Source organism: Benincasa hispida, chromosome 11 (genome assembly GCF_009727055.1).
Source record: "Benincasa hispida cultivar B227 chromosome 11, ASM972705v1, whole genome shotgun sequence".
In the NCBI taxonomy this organism is placed as follows: Eukaryota; Viridiplantae; Streptophyta; class Magnoliopsida; order Cucurbitales; family Cucurbitaceae; genus Benincasa; species Benincasa hispida.
This window is the reverse complement of record NC_052359.1, coordinates 9,798,745-9,820,459: the sequence shown is the minus strand read 5'-3', so window position 1 is coordinate 9,820,459 and position 21,715 is coordinate 9,798,745. Positions and strand designations below refer to the sequence as shown.

General features: G+C 30.3%; 1 protein-coding gene across 1 annotated transcript; it reads right to left on the bottom strand.

Annotated features, from left to right (window-relative positions):
• Nucleotides 1-2,364: 2,364 nt before the first annotated feature.
• Nucleotides 2,365-10,352, bottom strand: LOC120091659 (subtilisin-like protease SBT5.3). The gene is made up of 11 exons (XM_039049758.1): nucleotides 10,271-10,352; nucleotides 10,021-10,130; nucleotides 9,825-9,922; nucleotides 8,694-8,858; nucleotides 8,398-8,500; nucleotides 6,954-7,485; nucleotides 5,913-6,010; nucleotides 5,567-5,812; nucleotides 4,439-4,553; nucleotides 4,105-4,318; nucleotides 2,365-2,906 (listed from the first exon to the last, which is right to left on the bottom strand). The coding sequence occupies exons 1-11, from the start codon at nucleotides 10,346-10,348 to the stop codon at nucleotides 2,365-2,367; spliced, it is 2,301 nt and encodes a 766-aa protein (XP_038905686.1). The 5' UTR covers nucleotides 10,349-10,352.
• Between the last annotated feature and the right edge of the window lie 11,363 nt (nucleotides 10,353-21,715).

The following is a 21,715-nucleotide window of genomic DNA, read 5'->3' as shown; positions in this document are numbered from 1 at the left end:
TCAAAACTTTTTCTAATTTTAATTCTTTAATTAAAATTGAAATTTTATTAATTTTACAAAAATTAATTCAATAATCAATTTTTCTAATAAAATTAATAATTAATAATTTATTAAATAATTTAATTAATTCTATTAATTTAATATCAAATATTAAATTAATTTGTCACCAATTCCATTATCATGAATCCCTATTCATGAAATTAATATTTAAATCATATTTATATATTAATCGATTCTTCAATTACGTTTAATTCCAAAATTAAACGTGTAATTATATTACTACCTTAATTCGAATTTGAATGTTTCAAATCAACTTATCACGCTATTCTAAGGTTAATTCCATTTGTGAGCTAGTAAGATGACCTAATAGATCTACGATCATGGGCTCCAAAGATTTGAAATTAATTAACTAAACTCTTACACCAAATTAACTCACATTCGTTAATTACCGGGTCACTCCACTAAAGCCCAGTAGTTGCACTCCCTCACTATAGATATATTGTGTCCACTCGATATATCCATAATTAGTAAGTTAACCCTTCAATGGTTGTTCGTAATAACATTTGGGTCAAAAAGTTGTTTTATCCTCGATATTACCTCTTATTCCTTAAGTCTCATTGATCCTCTAATAAACAATTGGTTTGTGATCCGATCATCAAATCGAATCCCTCTCAGGCCAATGAGAGGATGGGGCCCCTTGTTCAAGACCCAGAGTCAGCAGTTAAGGGAACAACCTATCTACTATCCCTAAAAGTATGTAGGAGGATTTTGCACTCTATGTCCCCAGCTAGGCATTATTGAGTCAACCCTCACCCATGTAAATCTAAGGATAATCTCGAATAAATAGTGTATAGTGTTATAAAGGAAGAGTGACTTATTTCTTGGTCCGATCTTATGCGAACTTATTGCATAGTATGTCCCCACTCCTCATGTCACAACATGAACGAATTAGGATCACTTCGTTTGTAGCACTTTACAACTCCTTGTAACAACTATAGAGTGGGCCGCATCCGATAGTGTTACCAGAATAAGGCACCCAACCTTATTCGTTTACTATATATCATTTTGACTATTTACTCGAACCCGGTCCACTCTTATGTCTCCACATAAAGTTCAAGTACTCATGTAATAGTCGTCATGGATCTTTTAGTTTATTGGATTTATTTCTAAAACGAAATAAGCAATTCATATATTCAATAGCAACTTTATCGATTTATAGAATGAGTTTATTGTTTACAAATCACGAGTTTTAGGACATAGGACCCAATAAAAAAGACCCATAAATAAAAGGGTTGATTTTAAATATAGAAAAATGAACAAAAATATTTATTAGATATAGCAAAATTTTAGAACTATGAATGATAAATGTTGACAGACATTGATAGACTTCTATCGGTGTCTATCGATTACCATTTGAAATAATTTTCCTAAATAAAATATAGAAAAATATTAGTGTAATCAAATCATCCAATAGTTATTTTTTAAATAAGAAAGGATTATAATCAAGTCTAAAGTAATTAATAATTATCATGAAATTTGTAACAAATTAAAAAAAAAACATCTTTCTTTAGTTTAAGGTTTAAAACTAACTAATAGGGTAAATATGTCCTCCAATAATTTTAAAAAAAAAAAAATAAGAAAAGATTATCACAACATTAAAAAAAATGGTTTAAATCAAGGTTTCAATTTAAGGTATATCAAATCATTCAAATAAAAATTAAAAATAATTATTTTTAATTTGAAAACGAATATTTAAATTAGAGGTTATTAGTTCTTTAGTATAAATAAGCAACGCGTTATATTAGTAAGTTTAAATTTTAAAAATAAATCCTCTCCAAATATCTCATAATTGAATTTCCTTCAAAGAATAACATTTTACCTAATTGGGTGACATCTGTAGATTCACAATAAGTTATAGTAAAAAAATCTATCAATAAATATTTTGAGTAAACAAGTATGTATTATTCTTAAAAATATTCAATATTTATTTTATTTAACATATAATAATGTACACATATTTTTCTTCAAATTTTATGGATATATAGATAATCAAGTAATTTTATTTTCATCATAGAAATTAAATCATTTGTAACCAATTTAATTTTAAAATCTTGATTATTATATTAGATCATTTGTACAAGCTGGATTTATATTTGATTTTAAAATCTTTATTTTTATATTTTTTATAGTTATTTTTATATTTATTTTTTAATCTTTGCTTAATTTTTTCTTTCAAATACTCTCGTTCATAAATAAAAGTTGTATGATTAAACTTTTATGATTGAGTTCTCTTTTTAAATTTCATATAATATGTACGTAGAACGCATGTAGTAACAAATTAGTACATTATAAAGTTGTTGATCATCATCCCAATTTCACTGCAATAGGACTTCTAACAAAATGTTTTCCATCTGACCATATCAATGTCCCAAACACATGTCCTTGACGTTGTTCTTTTCCTTTGTATTGAAATACAACCTTGAAAGCCTTCTCTTCACCCACACTATTAAACTGCAACGTACTCGGCTCGACTGAAACTGAGATCGCCGGGGATGCCTTCACGCGTGCTACATATGTTCCTGGTGTTCCCACATTCTTAACTCTTCTATTGACTGTTACTGGGGCACCGATTCGCAACTCTGGGACCGAGATCGATGGGTAGTTGAGATCTGTGATTGCAAATGATTTGGCGCAGATAAATGGTTTGTTATAGAATTTCTTGAGAGCTACAGAGTTGTAGCCTCGTGCACATAAGAAGTTCAAGTAATCGTCGATTGTCGTGTCGTAAACGAGGCCGGGGTCCATTGCACTATTGGGATGAACATGTCCTGCACCATAATCAAATGGGGTTGCCTTCATTTTGGCGGTGTCCGATATTGTTCGCTGAGTGTTGTCTCTTGTTTTGGCTGCAAAACAAATGTGAATGGATTATATTAATAGATAAAAGGGAAGTACATGCTCGTTAATATAATTATACGAGGGTAATTGTAATGGGTAGTACATTTTGGGCTAATAATAAAGTATATATCAATATTTTTAAAGAATTGCAAATATAGTAAAATCTATCCATGATTTATGAATTTTATCACTAATAAACACTCCTATTAATGATTGATTATTATTGATAGACTGCTTATAAACGATATAGTCTATCACCGATAGACTCTTAAAACTAGTTCTAATACTTTGGTCCTGATTGTTATATGTATTTATAAAAAAAAAAAAAAAATTATTTCAATAAGGTCTCGTATGATGTTTTTGTTTTTTAAAATTAAGACTATAGACACAGTTTCTATCTCTAAATTTCTTCTTTTGTTATCTAATTTTTATAAATAGTTTAAAAAACCAAGTAAAGATTTGAAAACTAAAAAAAATAGCTTTAAAGAAGTTGTTTTTGTCTTTTGGAATTTTTCTAAGAATTCAAGTATTGTACTTAATGCAAATCGTTGTAACAAATGAGAAGAAAATAGGTTTAATTTTCAAAAACTAAAAACCAAAAACCAAAAATAAAATGGTTATCAAAGGGGGACTAAATTTTTTTTTTTTTTTTACATAGCTCAATTGACATATAATGAGGACGATCAAGAAGTTTATGGTTCTAATCCCCACATCAATTGTACTAAAAACAGAATAATAAAAAACACTGTTTGGGAATTCAAATAAAACCAATGGTTCTATTTTGAACCCTAAACTTTTAAAATATAAATTTTAGTCTCTAAAGACTAAAAAACAACTATTTCAATCGTTAAAGTCCCATAACCATTTTTTTTTTTTGTTATAAGTTTAATTTTCAAAAACAAAAATAAAAAATCAATTGGTTATTTTACGTAGACCTAAACTTTCAAAATATTTATTTTGATATCAAATTTATTATTTTTCCGTATGATATTCACTAATGAAATAATCTTTCTTCCACAAATGCGATTTGAATACATACTTGCATATTAAATCGTATACACTCAAAGTTATGCTATCAATTTATTCAAAGCAAAACAAAGACAAGGATGATAAATAGTTATTTTCTTTAAATTTAAGAACGAAAAAATAGACATTTTAAAAGTTCAGATACTAAAATAGGTTATTATAGTCTAATTTAATATGAACCTGTAGTCATAATGGCAGATTTGATAGCAGCTGGGCTCCATGTGGGATAAAGTGTCTTCAAAAGGCCAGCAACACCTGAAATGTGTGGGCAAGACATGGAAGTGCCAGATTCAACGTTGAAAGGAACCCGACGCGTGTCGAATGGAGAGTCCGTTGCTGTTGCATCTATCGTGACCGATGCGATTATATTCACTCCCGGTGCTGTTATATCAGGCTAGACACGAAATATAAAGATTTGAGTTAGAACACATGAATTGATAAATCGAGTTTGAGATTACTTTTGAAACAGTGAAAAGTGAATTCATTGAGTTAAAAAAAAGTTAAAAAAATCAACCTTGAGCATGGCCTCTGTGATGGAATTAGGGCCTCTTGATGAGAAGTCAGCCATGACAGGTGATGGTTTAATTCCTACCTCAGTCTTTACATGGGTTATGTAAGCAACAGGTGTCCTGGTTTCATTTAGAGAATTACAAAATAATTAACATTTCAACTCCATTTTGTTTATAATATATAACTACCTAAGTCTAAGATCTTGTTTATAAAATGAAACGATACAAGAAAACTGAGATTCCATGAGACTTAAAAATGATTGTAACCATTTTTTTGTGACAATTATTTTTAGTTTTTTAATTCCACGTCAAGGTAAGAGTTTCAACCACACTTTCTAAAACTGTCATGACTAATTTTACACTATATTACTATTGACATAATAAATAACAATTAGAAATTCTTACGGTCAAATATACTGTATAAAAACATGCATATCATTTTACATACATAATAAACAAAATAAAAATATTTCAATTAAAAAAATATTTGTCACATGACAATGAAAAAATGGAGAGACGTCACACTCTATAAAATATACATGTTACTTCTTTAATTGTCAATTGGTTTTAAAATACAAAACCATGTTTTCTCAAATATCAGAGTTCATGAAATTCAAACAAGTATTCGATCCAAGAATGGTAAATCCAAAGAGTTATCATCTTAATGTATATCATGTTAAGGATGTTTCGACCTAGTTGATATATTCCAATGTATCTACCTATCTTCTATTCTCTTGTATTTTGTTAAAAAAAGGAATATCATGTTAATCTAGACTTCTCACTAATCAATTAGTTTTGAGATACAATCTATGTTTTCTCAAATATGGTATCAAGGTTCATGAAGTCCAAACAGCCATTTGATCCAAGAATGGTTGAATGCAAAGAGTTGTCACCTTGAAGAGCATGTTGATCAGGATTCCACGAGAGATATCTCACACTCTTTAGATAAGATACACAAGTTTTACTCCTTTCATTGTCAATTTGACTCGGTCAAGGTAATTTTCCTCTAATTTTTTCAATTATGATTATGCACCCGAAAAACTTCATACCATTAAAGATAGTCGTCCTCTGTTATAACGTACTAAAGATATATATATAAAGTAATAAGTGAAGAAAAGGGTGAGAGATCTTACTTGGTGGATTTAATATACTGAGAGATAGAAAGTCCATCGGTGTAGCTAACATGAGTAGCAGGAAGTATATGGGCATCAGCCAAAGTGCCTGATCCATCTTTCTGGTCATTCACCATAATCATACCGACGCCGCCAGCATGAAGAACAACGAAACTCTTCTCGACCCTTGCGTTTTCTCCTCGAAGGCAAACTATTATCTTCCCTTTTGCCTTTGCAGGATCAAGTGATCCCTGTTCACAAAATTGCCTGAACAAACAAAGTTAAAGTTGTGTTAATTCAAGTCATGTTTCTTCTTCACAAATTATGTTATTGTTTCTTCTTCACAATAATGGAGGGTAATACTCACGCAAGGCTGTCTGTTGCATTTGCAGCTTTTGCTTCTATAGCATTTATCAAAGGATAGAATTTACGACCTCGCAATCCACTGGATGAAAGACTTGAACCCTTGTATATGTAAAGTTTGAGGTGAATTAAAAGCACGAGTACATACAAAAATACTTTGTAGTAAATATTTTCTGATTATGGTTTGGTTAAGCCTCACAAAACGTCTACCCCACGCACGATAATGTCGTGTCTAATTTGAAATATTTTCTTTAGACATGTGACATGTATTCTACAAAGAGCAATGATTAGGTATGCTTAATCGACGTGGTTTTATTCTGCACCCAAGTTTTTTTTTTTCTTCTAGAAATAGATGAGTTGGGATCAAAAAAACATTTTCTTTGGGAATACTATTTTAACGTTTTAAAATTAAACATGAAAATGTGAGGATTTAAAAAAATTATAGAGATTAAATTGAGAATTTTGTAATCAGATAGACTAGATTTGTTGTCTAATTTAACATGTGAAGATTGTTTGGAGAGATGAAGATAACGGAAAATTTTGAAAGTAAACACATCTCATGGAATAACGCTATAAAAATTTTGAGCTAAATTAAAAATGTTGTGAGAGATTTTATTAAGAGTGATACTTGATGCATTATGCTTAAGCTTTTTTTGTGTCCACTCTAACCACATAACAAAAAAAAAAAAAAAAAAAAGTATATTTTTTTAATAAAAAGAATGACATTTGCATCCCTTTCAATCACAAAAGAAAAAAAATATTAAAATATCTTTTTTCATAGAAAAAGAAATTTTTTTCCTTTAGCAAATCATGATTAGGCACTTCAATGTGCTGCATGGGATGGGTGCAACCTAAAATATATACAAATATTTTTAGAAAAATATATGTGTGCCGCACATGCATGCAAAGTAATTTTAGAAAAAAAAAACAAATATTTTAGGTGGACAAATATAACTCAAAATGCATCTAAATATTTTTCTTTAATTAACCAAACTATGAAGATTAATTAAAATTCTTAAACTATGAGAAGGTTGAGTATGATTACCCTGATATGCTTCTTGTTTCCGAGTAGGACATAACTGGCGAAATCTCGGTCGATGGTACTAGCTGCAACAGTGAACATCCAAGGAGATACATTGCTTACAGTTCCAGGAGATGGGCCGTCATTTCCTCCAGAGCAAACCACGACGATTCCTTTTTGAACGGCATGGAATGCCCCAATTGAAACGGCGTCGTAAGCAAACTCTTGAGCTCCAGTACCAAGAGAGACAGAGAGAACATCGACACCGTCGCCTATGGCGGCTTCAAAACCGGCTAGGATATCGGAGTCAAAACAACCGCCAGTAGGCGCAGGCCAGCAAACCTTGTAGGCAGCAACACGAGCTTTGGGGGAACCTCCTTTTGCAGTGCCATTGCCATAGCCAAAGATATTGGCTCCGGGGACAAAGTTGCCTCCGGCTGTGGACAAAGTGTGTGAACCATGGCCTTCTTTGTCTCTTGCAGTGTTGAAGCTAACGTTGAGAGGACCATTGGCCATTGCAAATCCTTGGTTGAAATATCTTGCTCCAATCAACTTCCTGTATTGTGCCATACCCAAATATTTTTCAATGAAATTTATGTAACAAAGAATTTTAGGTTTCGTTTTAGTTGGTATTTATTTTAGCTTGTTTTTAACTCATCTATTTTCAAGTAAAGATACTTTTTTTTTAAACAAAGTACTAGAGACGGTGGGATCAGTAGGTGTACAAGAGTCATCTCAATTAGGTTTTTCTCACATGTTTTTGCTAAGGTTAAAATCATTTCAGTTGTATCCAAAATTATTCCGGAATATGTCTTTAATCATTTCAAAATTAATTTAGGCTACATTTGGGAATTATTTAATTTTTGGTTTTTTGGTTTTTTTTATAATTAAGTCTATAGATACTAATTTCACCTCCAAATTTCTTCCTTCATTATGTACATTTTTACCAATGGTCTAAAAAACCAAGTCAACAATTATGCTTAACAAAGATGCAAATCGTTATAAGAAATGGGAAGGAAATATGCGAGACCTTAATGTAAGAAATTCTGAACTTAAATGATTAAAAACATGTTTTGAAGTGATTTTGAACAAAAAAAAAAAGTGATTTTAGTTGTTTCAGAATCAATTCTAAATATGTCATAAGTTTTTTTACTTTGTTATCACATATCTATCAATGTTTAAAAGTAGTTATTAAAAAGTTTGTTTCTGTTTTTGAAATTTGACTACAAATAGACTTCTAATCCCCACAACTCTGTTACAATCACAACAACAAAACTAGAGGGTAAAGAATATTGGAGAAGAGAAGACAACGACTCATCCAAAGCTTTTTTTTCGCCACATTCTAATAAAACATGTCATGTAAGAAAATTATAATCTATAGTTTCAATTCGAAACCTTAGTTTTAAAACTAATATTAATAAAACTAGGGAAGGTAATTTTAACTCAAAAAAAGAAAATAGAAAAAAACCTATTGCAACGAAAGTTGGCGCCACCGTCACAAGCTCCCCTCCACCTTGAAGGAACAGGGCCATAGCCTGCATCATTGAAGCTCTTGGACTCTGGCCAAGCACCTTCATTCAAATAATCCCACAAAACTTTGTCATTATTACAACTATTATAATCATTGACATCCTTATGAATACATGGATTATTCTTCTCGACTCCCATTACGAATTAGTTTTGAGATGGGATTTTGTATTTTTTAAATAACTAATTAAACGGAAAAAAAATAGTCTCTTAAAGAGAAAGAAGAAGAGAACAAACCCGTGTCAAGGTTGCCTATAATTGTATCTTCCCCAAACCTTGCAGCTTTCCAAATGGAGTTTGAGGGAATTCCTGCATCACTATCCACCCCAAGAAAACTCCATGATTTTGTTGTATGCAATTTTCTTTCCTTATTTTCGAAAACCGACACCACGCTTGGATTCTCTGTTACATTTTGTAAAACATCAATCAAAATTCTGAAAATTACTATATACAAAAAGAGAGTTCAGAACGTACGGTTCTTTAGGACTTGTTTGATAATATTTTGAATTTGCTAGGTTCTCTTTTTTTATAATATCTTTAGAAGAAAATATTGATTTTTTTTTTTTTTTTGCTATGGTTTCTTTTTCTCAAAAAAAATTAAATAATCATTTTTATTGTTTTTTAAAATAAAATACTAAAAGAAATCAAGTTATACTTAATTTTCTAAGATTTATAAATAATAATATATGCATGGAAAGAAGTAAGAAGGATAAAATTATTCTTTATTTATATTTCTAGAAAAATAAAATGGTAAACTAAATCAACTTTTTAACACCATGTTTGGTAACTATTTGATTTATCATTTTTACTTTTGAAAATTATTCTTGTTTTCTTTACGACTTCTTTACCAAGGTTTTCATCTTTGTTACGTTTACTCACTTGAATTTTTAGCCAAATTTTAAAAATAAAAACTACAACCCCATTTGATAATCATTTGGTTTTATCTACTTTTTACCCATGTTTTCAAAAAACCAAGCCAAAATTTAAAACTAAAAAAAAGTAGTTTTTAAATATTTTTTTCGGTTTTTTACTTAGAATTCAACTCTCGTACTAAAAAAAGATAGTAAATCATCGTAAGAAATTGAGAGAAAAAGAGACGAAATAATTACTAAATGGGGTTTACTTATTTTAGTTTTCAAAACTTAGTTTTGTTTTTTAAACTCTCCTAAAATGCAAATAACAACCCGACAAATCAATAGATGAAAATGATGTTTCTAAACCTAATTATTTCAAAAATTAAATAGTTTTTAATGTGTATACAATTTTTCCACTCATTTTTTAAATAAAGATTGAAGAAACAATGCAAAGTTACCAAATCCACATAATTTTTCAAAAATTAAAAAAAAAATGGAAAGCAAGAACTCTTACTTGCAAGAGCCATGGCTTCTTTTTCATCAAGTACGGCAGCAAAACCATTAATGTATCTACTGTACGAATACATAATTGATTCTTTGGCTGCCAATTTGCTATATATGACAAGGAAAAGAAAACAATTAAAGAGACAATCAAATTAATAATCAAACTATTTTAGCATGAAATTTTTGAAAAGAAGACATTATTATACCTTCCCGTGACTGAACTTAAGATATCATATTGCGACTCTGTCGCGCGTTGAACATCATACTTTGAAGGGTTCAATCCGAACGAGTGCAATCCCAAATAAACAATGTAAGACTACACCAAAAAGAATAAAATGAAAAACACTATAACAAATGTGGGATTTATGACGAAAAAAAATTGTCATAAACATATTTCTCGATCATTAGAGAAGAACAAGAACCGAATTGGAAATGTGAGAGAGAAAAAATGCTTACCTTTTTGGTAGGAATGGCAGATGTTTGAAGTAAAAAGAAAAACAAAAGCAATGGAGAAAGTCTATAAGAGAACTCCATTACTTTTGTTTTGAAGTCCTCAATTGTTTTATGATTTCCATTGGAATTTTATAATGTAAACATGCAAGGAAAACGATTGGTATGCCTTAATCTTTGATCGTAAATTAAGGTCATCCGATCCATTTAATTATTGGAAACTGAAATATATACTTTTTCTATTCCAAGTAAATACAGAAAAGAAGAAAAAAAACTAAGGTTGAATCCGTTGGTAAAGTTGGATTTATTATTATGATAAGAGTAATCCAATCATATAATAAAATATATTCAAAAATATTCTTTAGAATTATTGTGTGGCATGCACTAAAATAAGTGGTCGGGAATAAACATACATATTTTTCTGTATTTTCCTCTTTCCTCGATATTTTCTCTTTCATATTTTCTCTTTAATTTTAATTTTTTTTACTACAACTGTGATAATAGAGGATCAAACCTTTCAATGAATATCGTCATATCAATTACCGTTGAACTAAGCTCGCTCTTACCTATTTAGTATTAATTCTTCCTCTTTCCCAATATTTAGTTTTTGTTCATTTTGAAGGAAAAAAGTTAATTAACTTGAAAATAAAAATAGTAGGGGAAATCCAAATGGACACACTAAAAGGCTTACATTTGGACATGCTACTACTCTTTGCATTAAGGGAGTTATCAAAATATATCATATATATATAATTAAAAATTAAAAAAAAATGCTTATGAGCTCAACTCATAGAGCATTGTCTATCTGTATATTATCAAAAAGAAAAAATACATGATAAACAAATTTTGACACTCTGATTGAACGATATATACTAACAAAGACCCTATGATTATTAATACACTCGTACACCAATTAAATTACATTTAATTTTCAAAAAATATCATATTACATACCGAAGATTCAAATCCAAAATCTATACAAAAATAAAGATGTTATAATTACGTACTTGACTCTTGGCATAGCTTTTATGGTTCTTATTGATTTAGTCAAAATGTATTTGGTAATTATCTATATCTATACTATATTAAAATATATATATATATATATATATATATATGAGCTTCTTGTTTTGCCCTTAGGTGCCTTTTCTTTTCTTCTTTTCTTTCTCTCTCTTTTTAATTTTACATTCCCTCTTTGCAATTAGATTTTTCAACAATATAATTCATATTTTGTCCTCATATACTCTTATATTTTTTGCGTACCGTTTCCACTTTTTCCCCTCTACGGAGCATTTAGGCTTTTTTTTTTTTTTTTTCTTTAGGGATTGTTTAGTTTGAGATTTTATAGATGTTTAGAAATAAAGAATGTCTGAGAATAAGATACCTGGGAATATGATGTCTGGGAATCAAAGATAAAGGTGTTTGGTTGTGGATTAAAAATGCTATCAGAATTTTATGAATAAAAATTATGTTTTTATTTAATTTCTGAAATTAAGTATGACGATCTTATGTAATTACAGTGTATTAATTAATTAAAAAAATAAATGTGATTCAATATATTGATAAAAGTTAGTTAATTAAAAATCAATACTAATTTAAATAATAAATATTTTAAACTGGAGTAATTTATAATTAAAATTAACCAACTAATATATTAAATAAATGTCATATTAATTATAATCTAATACTTAATCGTTTTATAATTAATTAAGTTCAACATAAGTAATTTTAGTTTTAATTAAATGATATAAGAAAATATATATTAATAAACAATATATTATATAAAAAGTTAAAATGATATAAATATGATATGTTAATAAAGAATATTAATAAAGAATACTAAAAAAGTTTTATATGTTTAAGATAAAATTAAAGTAGAAAAAGCAAGGTATTTTAAAATGAAAGGTCAAATTAAAATTAATCTAAATAAATAATTGGTTGATAATTAAAAAAAAAGTAGTAATCAATTATTATTATTGAAAATAAATTTTTTTACTAATTAAATTTAACTAATCCTAGTTTTCTAATTAAATATATTTAAGATATTATTAAGTAATTAAGTAATTAATTAATTGTTGATGTAAAAAAGTAATTGCATTCCTCAATAAATTTTTATTGTAAAAATAAGTTAGGTAAATATTTAAATAGATTATAATTTATTTATTAAAATAAATATTTATATTAATTTGTTAAATTAATATTAATTAATTAAATAATTAACTGTATTCTAAATGAAATTATATATAAAATGAAAAACAGATGGAGAAGGAAAAAAGAAAATTCACAATTTTGAAAGGAAATAAAAAATTATTGTCTTAGAAAATAAGAATGTCTAAGAATTACTTATTACTAAGTAAAGTGTTGAAAACTACCGAACAAACATGGCTGTTAATTCTTAGGTAAAAAACCCTCAAACCAAACGAGTTTTTATTGTTTTTCACATTAAAAGGTTTAGTAGGGTGAAATTTAAACTCACACATCTTGTAACAAAGAATGTGCTTAATGTACTATTTCTTTGTACTCAAGAATATTTAAAATTATAAATGAAATATTTTAATTCATTTTACCTCTTTTATCATCTTTAAATTTTATGTCCAATATTTACTATCTAAAATCAACAAAAAAAATTATATTCTTTCGAATATTTATATTTCACTCTAGGAATTTATATTTTAAAGATTTTATGTCCAACACAATTCATGTATATAAATTATATCTTACCCATTATCTCTTTCATTACTTTTAAATTTATATTAGATATTTACTATATAAATTTAATTAAAAGTATATTCATTCAAAAATTTATGTCCTAAATATTATTAACCATGTGCATCACACGTGCCCCAAATAGTATATTTGAATTAACATACAAAAATCGTTTTAATTAAACTACAACTTTCTTATTGTTGCCAAAATGAGTATAATTCAATTGGCAAGGCATAATGCTTGTACTATCAACCTCGAAATCAGATATTCAATTCCTCTACCCTACATATTGTCAAAAAAAAAAGAAATCTTTCTTATTGTTAATATCATGTTCAATTCTATTTGTATTTTTTCTTTTTTAAATATTCAACTTGGTAAAATGTCCAACTTCATACACACAATAATCTATAAATCTACATTACAGGCAATAATATAAGGGACTCATGAGGACTATAAATATTATTTGAACTTGCTTAGATTCTTCGTTACATTTGACAAATAACATAAAGAACTAAGAAGAAGTATAGTTTTTTTTTTCTTTGATTTGAACATCTAATGTAAACCTTAGAACTTGAGTTTCTATGCACCTATAGTTTGAAGTTAACTCTAATGTTTGTATGTTATAAGATGCATAATAACTTTAATCTTTGTCGTATAGGTGTGAAGCTTAGTAAAGAGGGATAAGAAGAAGGAAATCTTTCTAAATGTTAAACTTGAGAAAATCTAAGTAAATCTTGAAATAACAGCTCTAGAGTGGTTAAGTGTTCGAAACACTTAAAAAAAAAATTTAGGATTATTTGAAGGAAATGAGATTAGGCCCTCAAGGAGGACTTGTGGTGTAAGCTTTAGATCTTTAGTACTTATTTTGAGGACAAAGTTATGCCTTAATGTCTCATTTGGAGATTGGACAACCTAAGTATCTTCAATGAATTTTAAGATTGAATTAATGAAATTCTATCTTAAGTGGTGTGATTATTTAGAAGGAAAAATTGGGTGTTAATTTGAAAACCAAAAATTTGCTTTAAGTGTTTGAATTAAGTTGGGAAAGTGTATAAATGTTAAGGAGAGAATTTCTCAAGTATTACCATTTGGCCAAGTGAATTTGAAGATGGATTTTAGTTAAGTATTTGGAAGAATGAAATGTGGAATTTTTAAGAAAACTGTATGGATTATTGAATTAATTTTTAAGGAAATTTTATGGCTATCAAATTAATTTTGTTAAGAAATTCAAACAAAGATATTCAAGCATTTAAAAATGGAGAAAAATTAAAGAAAAATAGGTAATTAAAAGTAGTGGGGTTGAGTGGTTGAAGAAGGAGGTGGCAAGAGGTGATTGGTTGTTTGAGAGGTGCAGTTGGTGGGAGGCCTTAAACCGACTTGAGGTTGTCGTTTTCAATTCCCTCGTGCTATTCTCGATTTTCTTTGACTGAATCTCAGAGAGGTGTGTTAGGAAGATGCTCGAGGGCTGTCGGAGCAATTGGAGTGCAAGAAGATAGTGTTTTTTTATGAAAAACTTAACGTTGTTTAAAGTATCATGTTTGTGTTTATCTATTTCAATGCTAAGTTATTTAAGGACTATCCAATGAATTTATGTTCAAAATATGATTTGCAAAGAAACATTTTATGTACACTAATTCTCGATACTCAAGGAGATGAAGGTATCTAGGATCCTGATACTCAAGGAGATGAAGGTATCCAGGAAATTCATTATTATGTATACATGACGATTTTTGGGACCCATTGTAGCACACATATAAGTTTTGGGTCTTGTGTTAGGGTGTTTTAGCCTTTTGGGAGCATTTTTACGTGCACGTATGAGTTATCGATGCTGATATTAGTAAGAGTACTCTACATCAGCTAAGGTTATCAACATTGACTGTATCAAGCTTGCTCTACCTCAACTAAGGTGAAAAGGGTACAAGCTAGGTATTGATGTTTGATGAGGTTTGCATAAGTCATGCTATGATTTCAGGGTTTTGCTTATATTTCCATGTGATGTCTTAAGGTTGCAAAGTTCTTAAATTTCAAGGCATGTATATAACCTTAAAGCACTGAAAGTATTTATGATTTACTATAGTTCTCATAACTTAAAATAAGTTTATGTTGATTGATGTTAAATTAGTCACTCACTGAGCTTTCTAGCTCACATTTTCAAAATATTTTTCCTCTCCAGGTAACGATCGAGTTCTTGGTGCTTGACTTACAGCTACTAGTCTGCCACACCAATGCTAGAAGAATTCAGATTAAGAGATTCTTTAGGTCTATATTAAGTTTGAAATATTTTGCAACCATGTTAGTTGAGGAAAGGGTAGAACCCAAGTCAGCAGTTAAGTTTGTGAACCTTGGTCTCTAATTATGCATGTGAAGCTTGTGTTGTGTTAAATCCATTTTAGTTGTTGTATAAGTTCCTGTTATCTCTAAGGCCTAAGTTTGGAATGTCTGGATATAAATATGTATATACTTGCTTACCATGTTATGCAAAGGCGATGAGACAGGTTATAGGTATTAGATGGACAATGGGTGTCACAAGAGGATCGGCATCTGCTATCTTCACATATCTTTCCAAGTTAAGAGGGTAGCCTAGGAGGGGGTGTGACAAGTGAAAGGATGAAAACCCTAAGGCACAGCGGAAGCCAAAAAACAGAACCATTTCGTTTTTCCAAATTGACATTTAAAATCAAAATAATTTTTGCATTGGAATAAAATGTAATATCGATTAAGCATGCAATTCCCAAAAAGACTCATTATACAGGGGAAGAAACCCTACCTTGTAAACCTTTTGACAATTCTATAGATTTCTTTGATGAATTGGGATTGGGCACCACCACTTAGAAACCTCTCTATTCTTGCACGGAATTGAGGTTATAGAGACTTGTGGGATTCTCTCTTTTGGTATTTAGGAATATCACATAACGGTTTTTCTTTCTTTTCTCAAGAAGAAGAAAAACATACAGAGAGAGCTTGAGAGCCTTCTCCTTCCTCTGCAAAACAAAAATCTTTTGTTAGAGCGGGAGGAATGGTGAGAAAGTGAGAGAAAAACGTGGGATTGATCCCATGTTTTCTCGTAACATCCCTAAAATGGGGTGTTAATTTGTTTAATTTAAATTAAATTAAATTAAACTAAATTTATTGACTAAATCACATTTAATTAAATGATCATTTAAATCATTGCTCTCACATAACTTATAGTTTTAAAGTGTATCTAATGTATATTAAATTTAACCTATAGTTTTGATTTAATCAATTTAATTAAATTCAAAATTTAATTAAATTTAATTAAATTAAATACTTAATTAATTCTTCAATTAATTAATCACCTAATTAAATATCATATATTTAATTTAATTTCCCATTTGAATCCTATTAAAAAATATTTCTCTCACTTAATCTATTATTTTAATGCGCATCCAATACACATTATTTTTAACCTATAGTTTTCAATATGAATCTTATTTATATTAAATTAATATTTGAACTCCTTTCAAACACTTCATTCTCTCATTTATTAATTTTGAATCATATCCAAAATTAAAAATTAAGTCTAAAATTAAACTTTATATTAAAATGTATCAACATACATTAAAAAATTTCCAATTATGAATTTGAACATTTCAAATTTAATTTAATGAAAAATTACCTAAATACCCTTTACAAGCTAGGAATGGAACCTAATAAACCTACAGATCGAAAGCTTCAATGATGTGGGATTAATTGGCTAAACTCATTAACCAAATTAATCAATATTCGTTAATTGTGGGTACACTTTACTAAAAAACCACAGTTGCACTGTTCTCACTATAAATATGTTTATGTGTCCACGAATATAGACCAATAATAACAAGTTAGTCCTTCATGAGTGTTCGTAACCCTAGCTGGATCAAATTACTATTTTACCCCTAGGATACCTCTGCATCCTTAAGTACTTGTGCTTCTCTAATGAGCAACATGTTTATGGTCCAACCATTAAACAGAAACCCCTATCGGGTTAATGAGAGGGTATGACCCTTTGTTCAAGTCCTAGAGACATCACTTAAGTGAACACTCATCTATTTACCTAAAATAGGGAAGGAGTGAAATCCATCTTGCATGATTATATTTCCAGTTACCCACTCGGTCTTATCCCCAAAATGGTAGGCTTATTGAGTTGGCGAACTGGCCACTCTCACACATACAAATCAAAGGACAATCTCTTGTGAACAGGAGTTCATAATATACTTAGGAGTAGACTAAGTTACCTTGGTCATCCTATTGAAATAGAAACCTAACTAGTCAACGGTGTTACATCTAATGTTACTATTTCGCGGTTCGGTCTTATGCAAACTCATTGCAAAGGATACCCTCACTCGCGTGTCTCCTACACGAATGTGTTGGATCACTGCATTTGTATCAAATACAAAGTGGGTCGTATCCATAGTGTTACCAGGATAAGGTACCCAACCTTATCCCTATACTATAGATTCTTTAAACGGTATCTTGAACATTGATCCCTATCTGTCTCTACATACAGTTCAAGACTCATAAGACAGCCTAGAATGTTAGTGGATTTTAGGGTTAATAAGACAAAATTAAATAAAACATCAATAATACTTATTGACAAAAATATTAATAACTTTATTAATGACAGTCACTTAATTACATTCACTATCTACGAGTTTTAGGTTATAAAACTCAACAAGAAGTTGGTATCAGAGCAAAAGATTTTGAAAAATTTAGGATCATGTATAGCAGTTAGAAGCATGTAAACTTTATAATGTACCTAATGTTATGTTATATTATAGGAACCATGCCCTGGCAATGTGGCAAACTGCGTAAGCAATCGACATATGGGAATCAAGATCCTCCCAAAGAACCAATAACAAAACATGTAGAATCTGAAGGGGAGTCTAGTAACCCATAGGCTGGCCTTAATCTGAAAGATAGGGTTTTTAACAAAATAGCTCAAAGGTGCTAACTAATTAAGGATCAGTACAGACAGATCTTGGAAAAAAAAATATGGCATTGAACGCCTGAAGGCACTAGGTGCCACTACATTTGAATAATTCGATAGATGCCGAATCATAGTTGAACTTGATGGAGAAATGTTTCCAAGTTATGAAATGTCCAGAAGACCGTAAGGTCAAGTTAGCTGCTTTCCTACTCCAAAATGAGGCAGAAGATTGGTGGAAAGTTCTAGAATCCAAAAAAGATTATCCATGTGTAATGAACTAGGAAGAATTCAGGAAAGTATTCCAAGACAAGTATTATCTTAGATCTTCTATGATGCTAAAAGGAATGAGTTCCTGAGGTTTGTTCAGGGCTTGATGTTTGTTGTTATGTTCGAAAAGAAGTATACTAAGTTATCAAGGTATGCTCCCACTATCATTGCTGAGGAGACATAAATGAAAGAGGTTCGAGGATCGCCTGCAGAAGGAGATTCGTACTCTTGTGCCGTCACTACTAACTAGACAGATTTCTCCTAATTAATGGAGACAGCAATAAGGGTAGAGAAAAGTTCAGTTGAAGAAAAGCAGGACAAAGAGATGTTTATAAGCGAACAAGCGACTTAATCATCTAGTAAACCTCGTGATCGAACTGTAGGGATGACCATAGGAGATTTTTGCTAGGTGTAACAGGTAAATGGAGTTTTAAGTCCAATTTCAGTGACCAGTCTACTTCTAAAGGTAGACTGAAAGTCAACAGAGGCAAGTACAGAGGAGATTTAGTCAGGCAGCAAAGTAGGCTGAAGTTTTCCAATCAACACAACCAGAAGGATCTACAAACAGTTCAGCCAGGTAATTGTGGTAAGAACACTGAGGGCAATGCTACAGTGGAACAAATGTCTGTTATAATTGTGGGCAGGCAGGTCACCTCAAGAGGGAATGCTCATAGGTGATACAGGAAGATTAGCCAGAGTAGAGGACAATTTTCTCAAACTATGAATCAACCAAGAATAGTAGGAACTAAAGGTGAAGGTTGTTGGGATTGGTGTCCTAAACCTCTCTTATATTCCCATTGTTTGTAAACTTGTATAAATAAATTATTACTAATAAAATAATTGTTATTTTATATGCACTAACTCAATCCAATAAACTAAGATTCTAGGTTATTTTATGTAACTTAAACATGTATCTGAAGACATACAGGTGGAGCATGTTTAAGTAATAACATAAACGGTCTATAGTAGATGGATAAAGCTGCTACTTATCTCAGTAACATTACGAATACGACTCATTTTGTAATTGTTGAAATTATTGTAGAGTGTTACAAATGATTTGATCATGATCATTCATGTGGAGACATGTGAGTGGGGGTATTCTATACAAAGAGTTTGTACAAGACCGGGACCACGAAATGATTAATCTCTCTTTCTAACTCCGTTACTAAAAGAGACTTACATTTCACTAGGATGACTATAGATGACTTGACCTTAATTCTGAGTGAGTTGCGAACTCTTGCCTATAAAGGCGGTCCTTTTATTTGCTTGGGTGAGAACGGCCAGATTTGTCGACTCAATATGCCTACCATTTTGGGGATTCGTCTGAGTGGGGAGTTATAAACTCAACTACACAAGATGGAATTCACTCCTTCCTTTTGTTAGGGTAGGTAGATGAATTACTCCCTTAAGAGCTGATTCCAGGTCTTGAACAATGAGGGCCTTCGCCCTCTCTCTGGCCAAAGAAAGGTCTAGTTATAGTTGGACTATGACTAATTGTTCATAAAAGGAATCAGTGATACTTAAGGAGTTAGACATAACTACAAAGGTAAAATGGTAATTTTGACCCAACTGTACTTAAGAGCAATTTATGAATGGTAAATGCACTGTTGATTGGTTATATCCAATGGGCATAGAAATATATCTACAGTACGAAGAGTGCAACTGTCAGCCTATAGTGGAGTGACTGATAGTTAATGAATGTTGACTAATTTGATTAAAAAGTTTAATCAATTAATCTTGTATCATTGGAACTTTAATCTGTAGGTTCATAAGGTTCCCTTGTTAGCTCAATAAGGAATAATGAGAATCAAATTAATTTTAGTTTAATTTAAATTGTTTAAATTAACTAAAGAAAATTAATTCTAAAAGATATAATTAATATAATGTATGTTGATACATTATAATATTGATTCATCAAAGTATAATGTATGTCGATACATTATATAGTTTAATGAGAGAGATGAGTATTTGAATATGATTCAAGTATTTATTATATGAATGAGATTCATATTAAAAGCTATATGTTAAAATTAATGTGAATATGATTAATATTATATCTATATAGTTATATGAGAGAATAATAAACTATAGGTTTTGTTATATATGATATAATAAACTATAGGTTATATATTATATGGGATATAATATAAAGTTTAATTATATTAATTGGTTAGTATAATTAAATTAAAATCGAATTTTTGAATTTTGAATTCAAAAATCAATAACTCCTTGGAGTTATTTAATTAACTCTCATGCATGGTCTAGAATGGAAGGGGGTGACATGATTTGGTGGCTTTACATGAAAACCAAATCTTGCAAAAGAAGGGTTATCTCTGCTTTCAAGTTTTTTATCATTTCCCTCTGGCAAATTCTCTAACAAGGAAGACTCCTTGTGGTGGTGTTCTTTCCATATTCTTTGGGCTATTATGTTCATAGTGTTGAGATCAGGAAAAGAAAACGGTTTGTGATCTTTTGTGTTATTGGAGAGGAAGCGTGAAGAATAGTTCTTCAAGGGTTAGTATTCTTATCCCTTTTCATCTCTGTAATTCCTTTAGAAGCATGCTTAAGTGTGGATGTTTATCATTGTTTCAGTTATTGTTCTATTTAATTAAGTTTTGTAAAATGATTTCAAAGACACTAGCGATCGCTCGCTTCCGCTGCGGAAAATCGATTTCCTTCAAAGGCACTAGTGGTGCTAAATAGAAAGGTATTGCAGGACGGCTTCGCTAACAAGGGAAACTGTACCATGGAGCAACAGAAGGCAGAGGATGCAATAGAAGTTATCGCTGGTACATTACTTATCTGTAACCAGCCTGCACATATATTAATGGATCCAGGAGCCACCCATTCTTTTACTACTAGCATGTTTGCCTTAACTACGAATATGGTGTTAGAATCTATGTCTGATGAGTTATTTATTTCTACTCTTGTTGGGGAAACTACCATAACTAACGAAGTGTTTAAAGATTGTGTAGTTGAGATTGATGGAATAGTCATGTCAGTAGGCTTAATTCCTTAAGATCTGTAGGATTTTGATGTGATTTTAGGAATAGATTTCTTATCTACATATCATGCATCCATGGACTACTATAAGAAGGAGGTGATATTCAGGAAGTAAGGAGAGATTGAAGTTGTGTTCAGGGAGATGGAAAGATTCTTCCTACCTGTTTAATATCAACTCTAAAGGCTAGAAAGCTATTAAGTAAAGGATATACATCATATTTGGCACATGTAACTAATTTACAAGAAAGGAAGTTAAAGCCTGAGGACATTCTAGTAGTGTGAAATTATGTGGATGTCTTTCCAGAGAAGCTATCAAGGTTACCACCTGACAGAGAGGTAGAGTTCACTATTGATCTAATTTCAGGAACAACACCTATTTCTTAAGCTCCTTACAAAATGGCACATAGAAAACTAAAGGAGTTAAGAACTCAATTGTAGGAACTGGTGGATAAGAGGTATATCCAGCCCAGTATGTCTCCTTGGGGAGCACCAGTACTGTTCGTAAAGAAGAAATAAGGTACACTCAGGTTATGTATTGATTATAGGAA

Bases quoted from the DNA above. Each gene is read 5' to 3' on its own strand.
- LOC120091659 (XM_039049758.1), bottom strand. From the start codon at position 10,348: ATGGAGTTCTCTTATAGACTTTCTCCATTGCTTTTGTTTTTCTTTTTA. The intron at 9,923-10,020 runs GTATAATAATGT...TGTCATATATAG, and splicing joins TTAAGTTCAGTCACGGGAAG to CAAATTGGCAGCCAAAGAAT. The intron at 5,813-5,912 runs GTGAGTATTACC...TTGTTTGTTCAG, and splicing joins AATGCAACAGACAGCCTTGC to GCAATTTTGTGAACAGGGAT.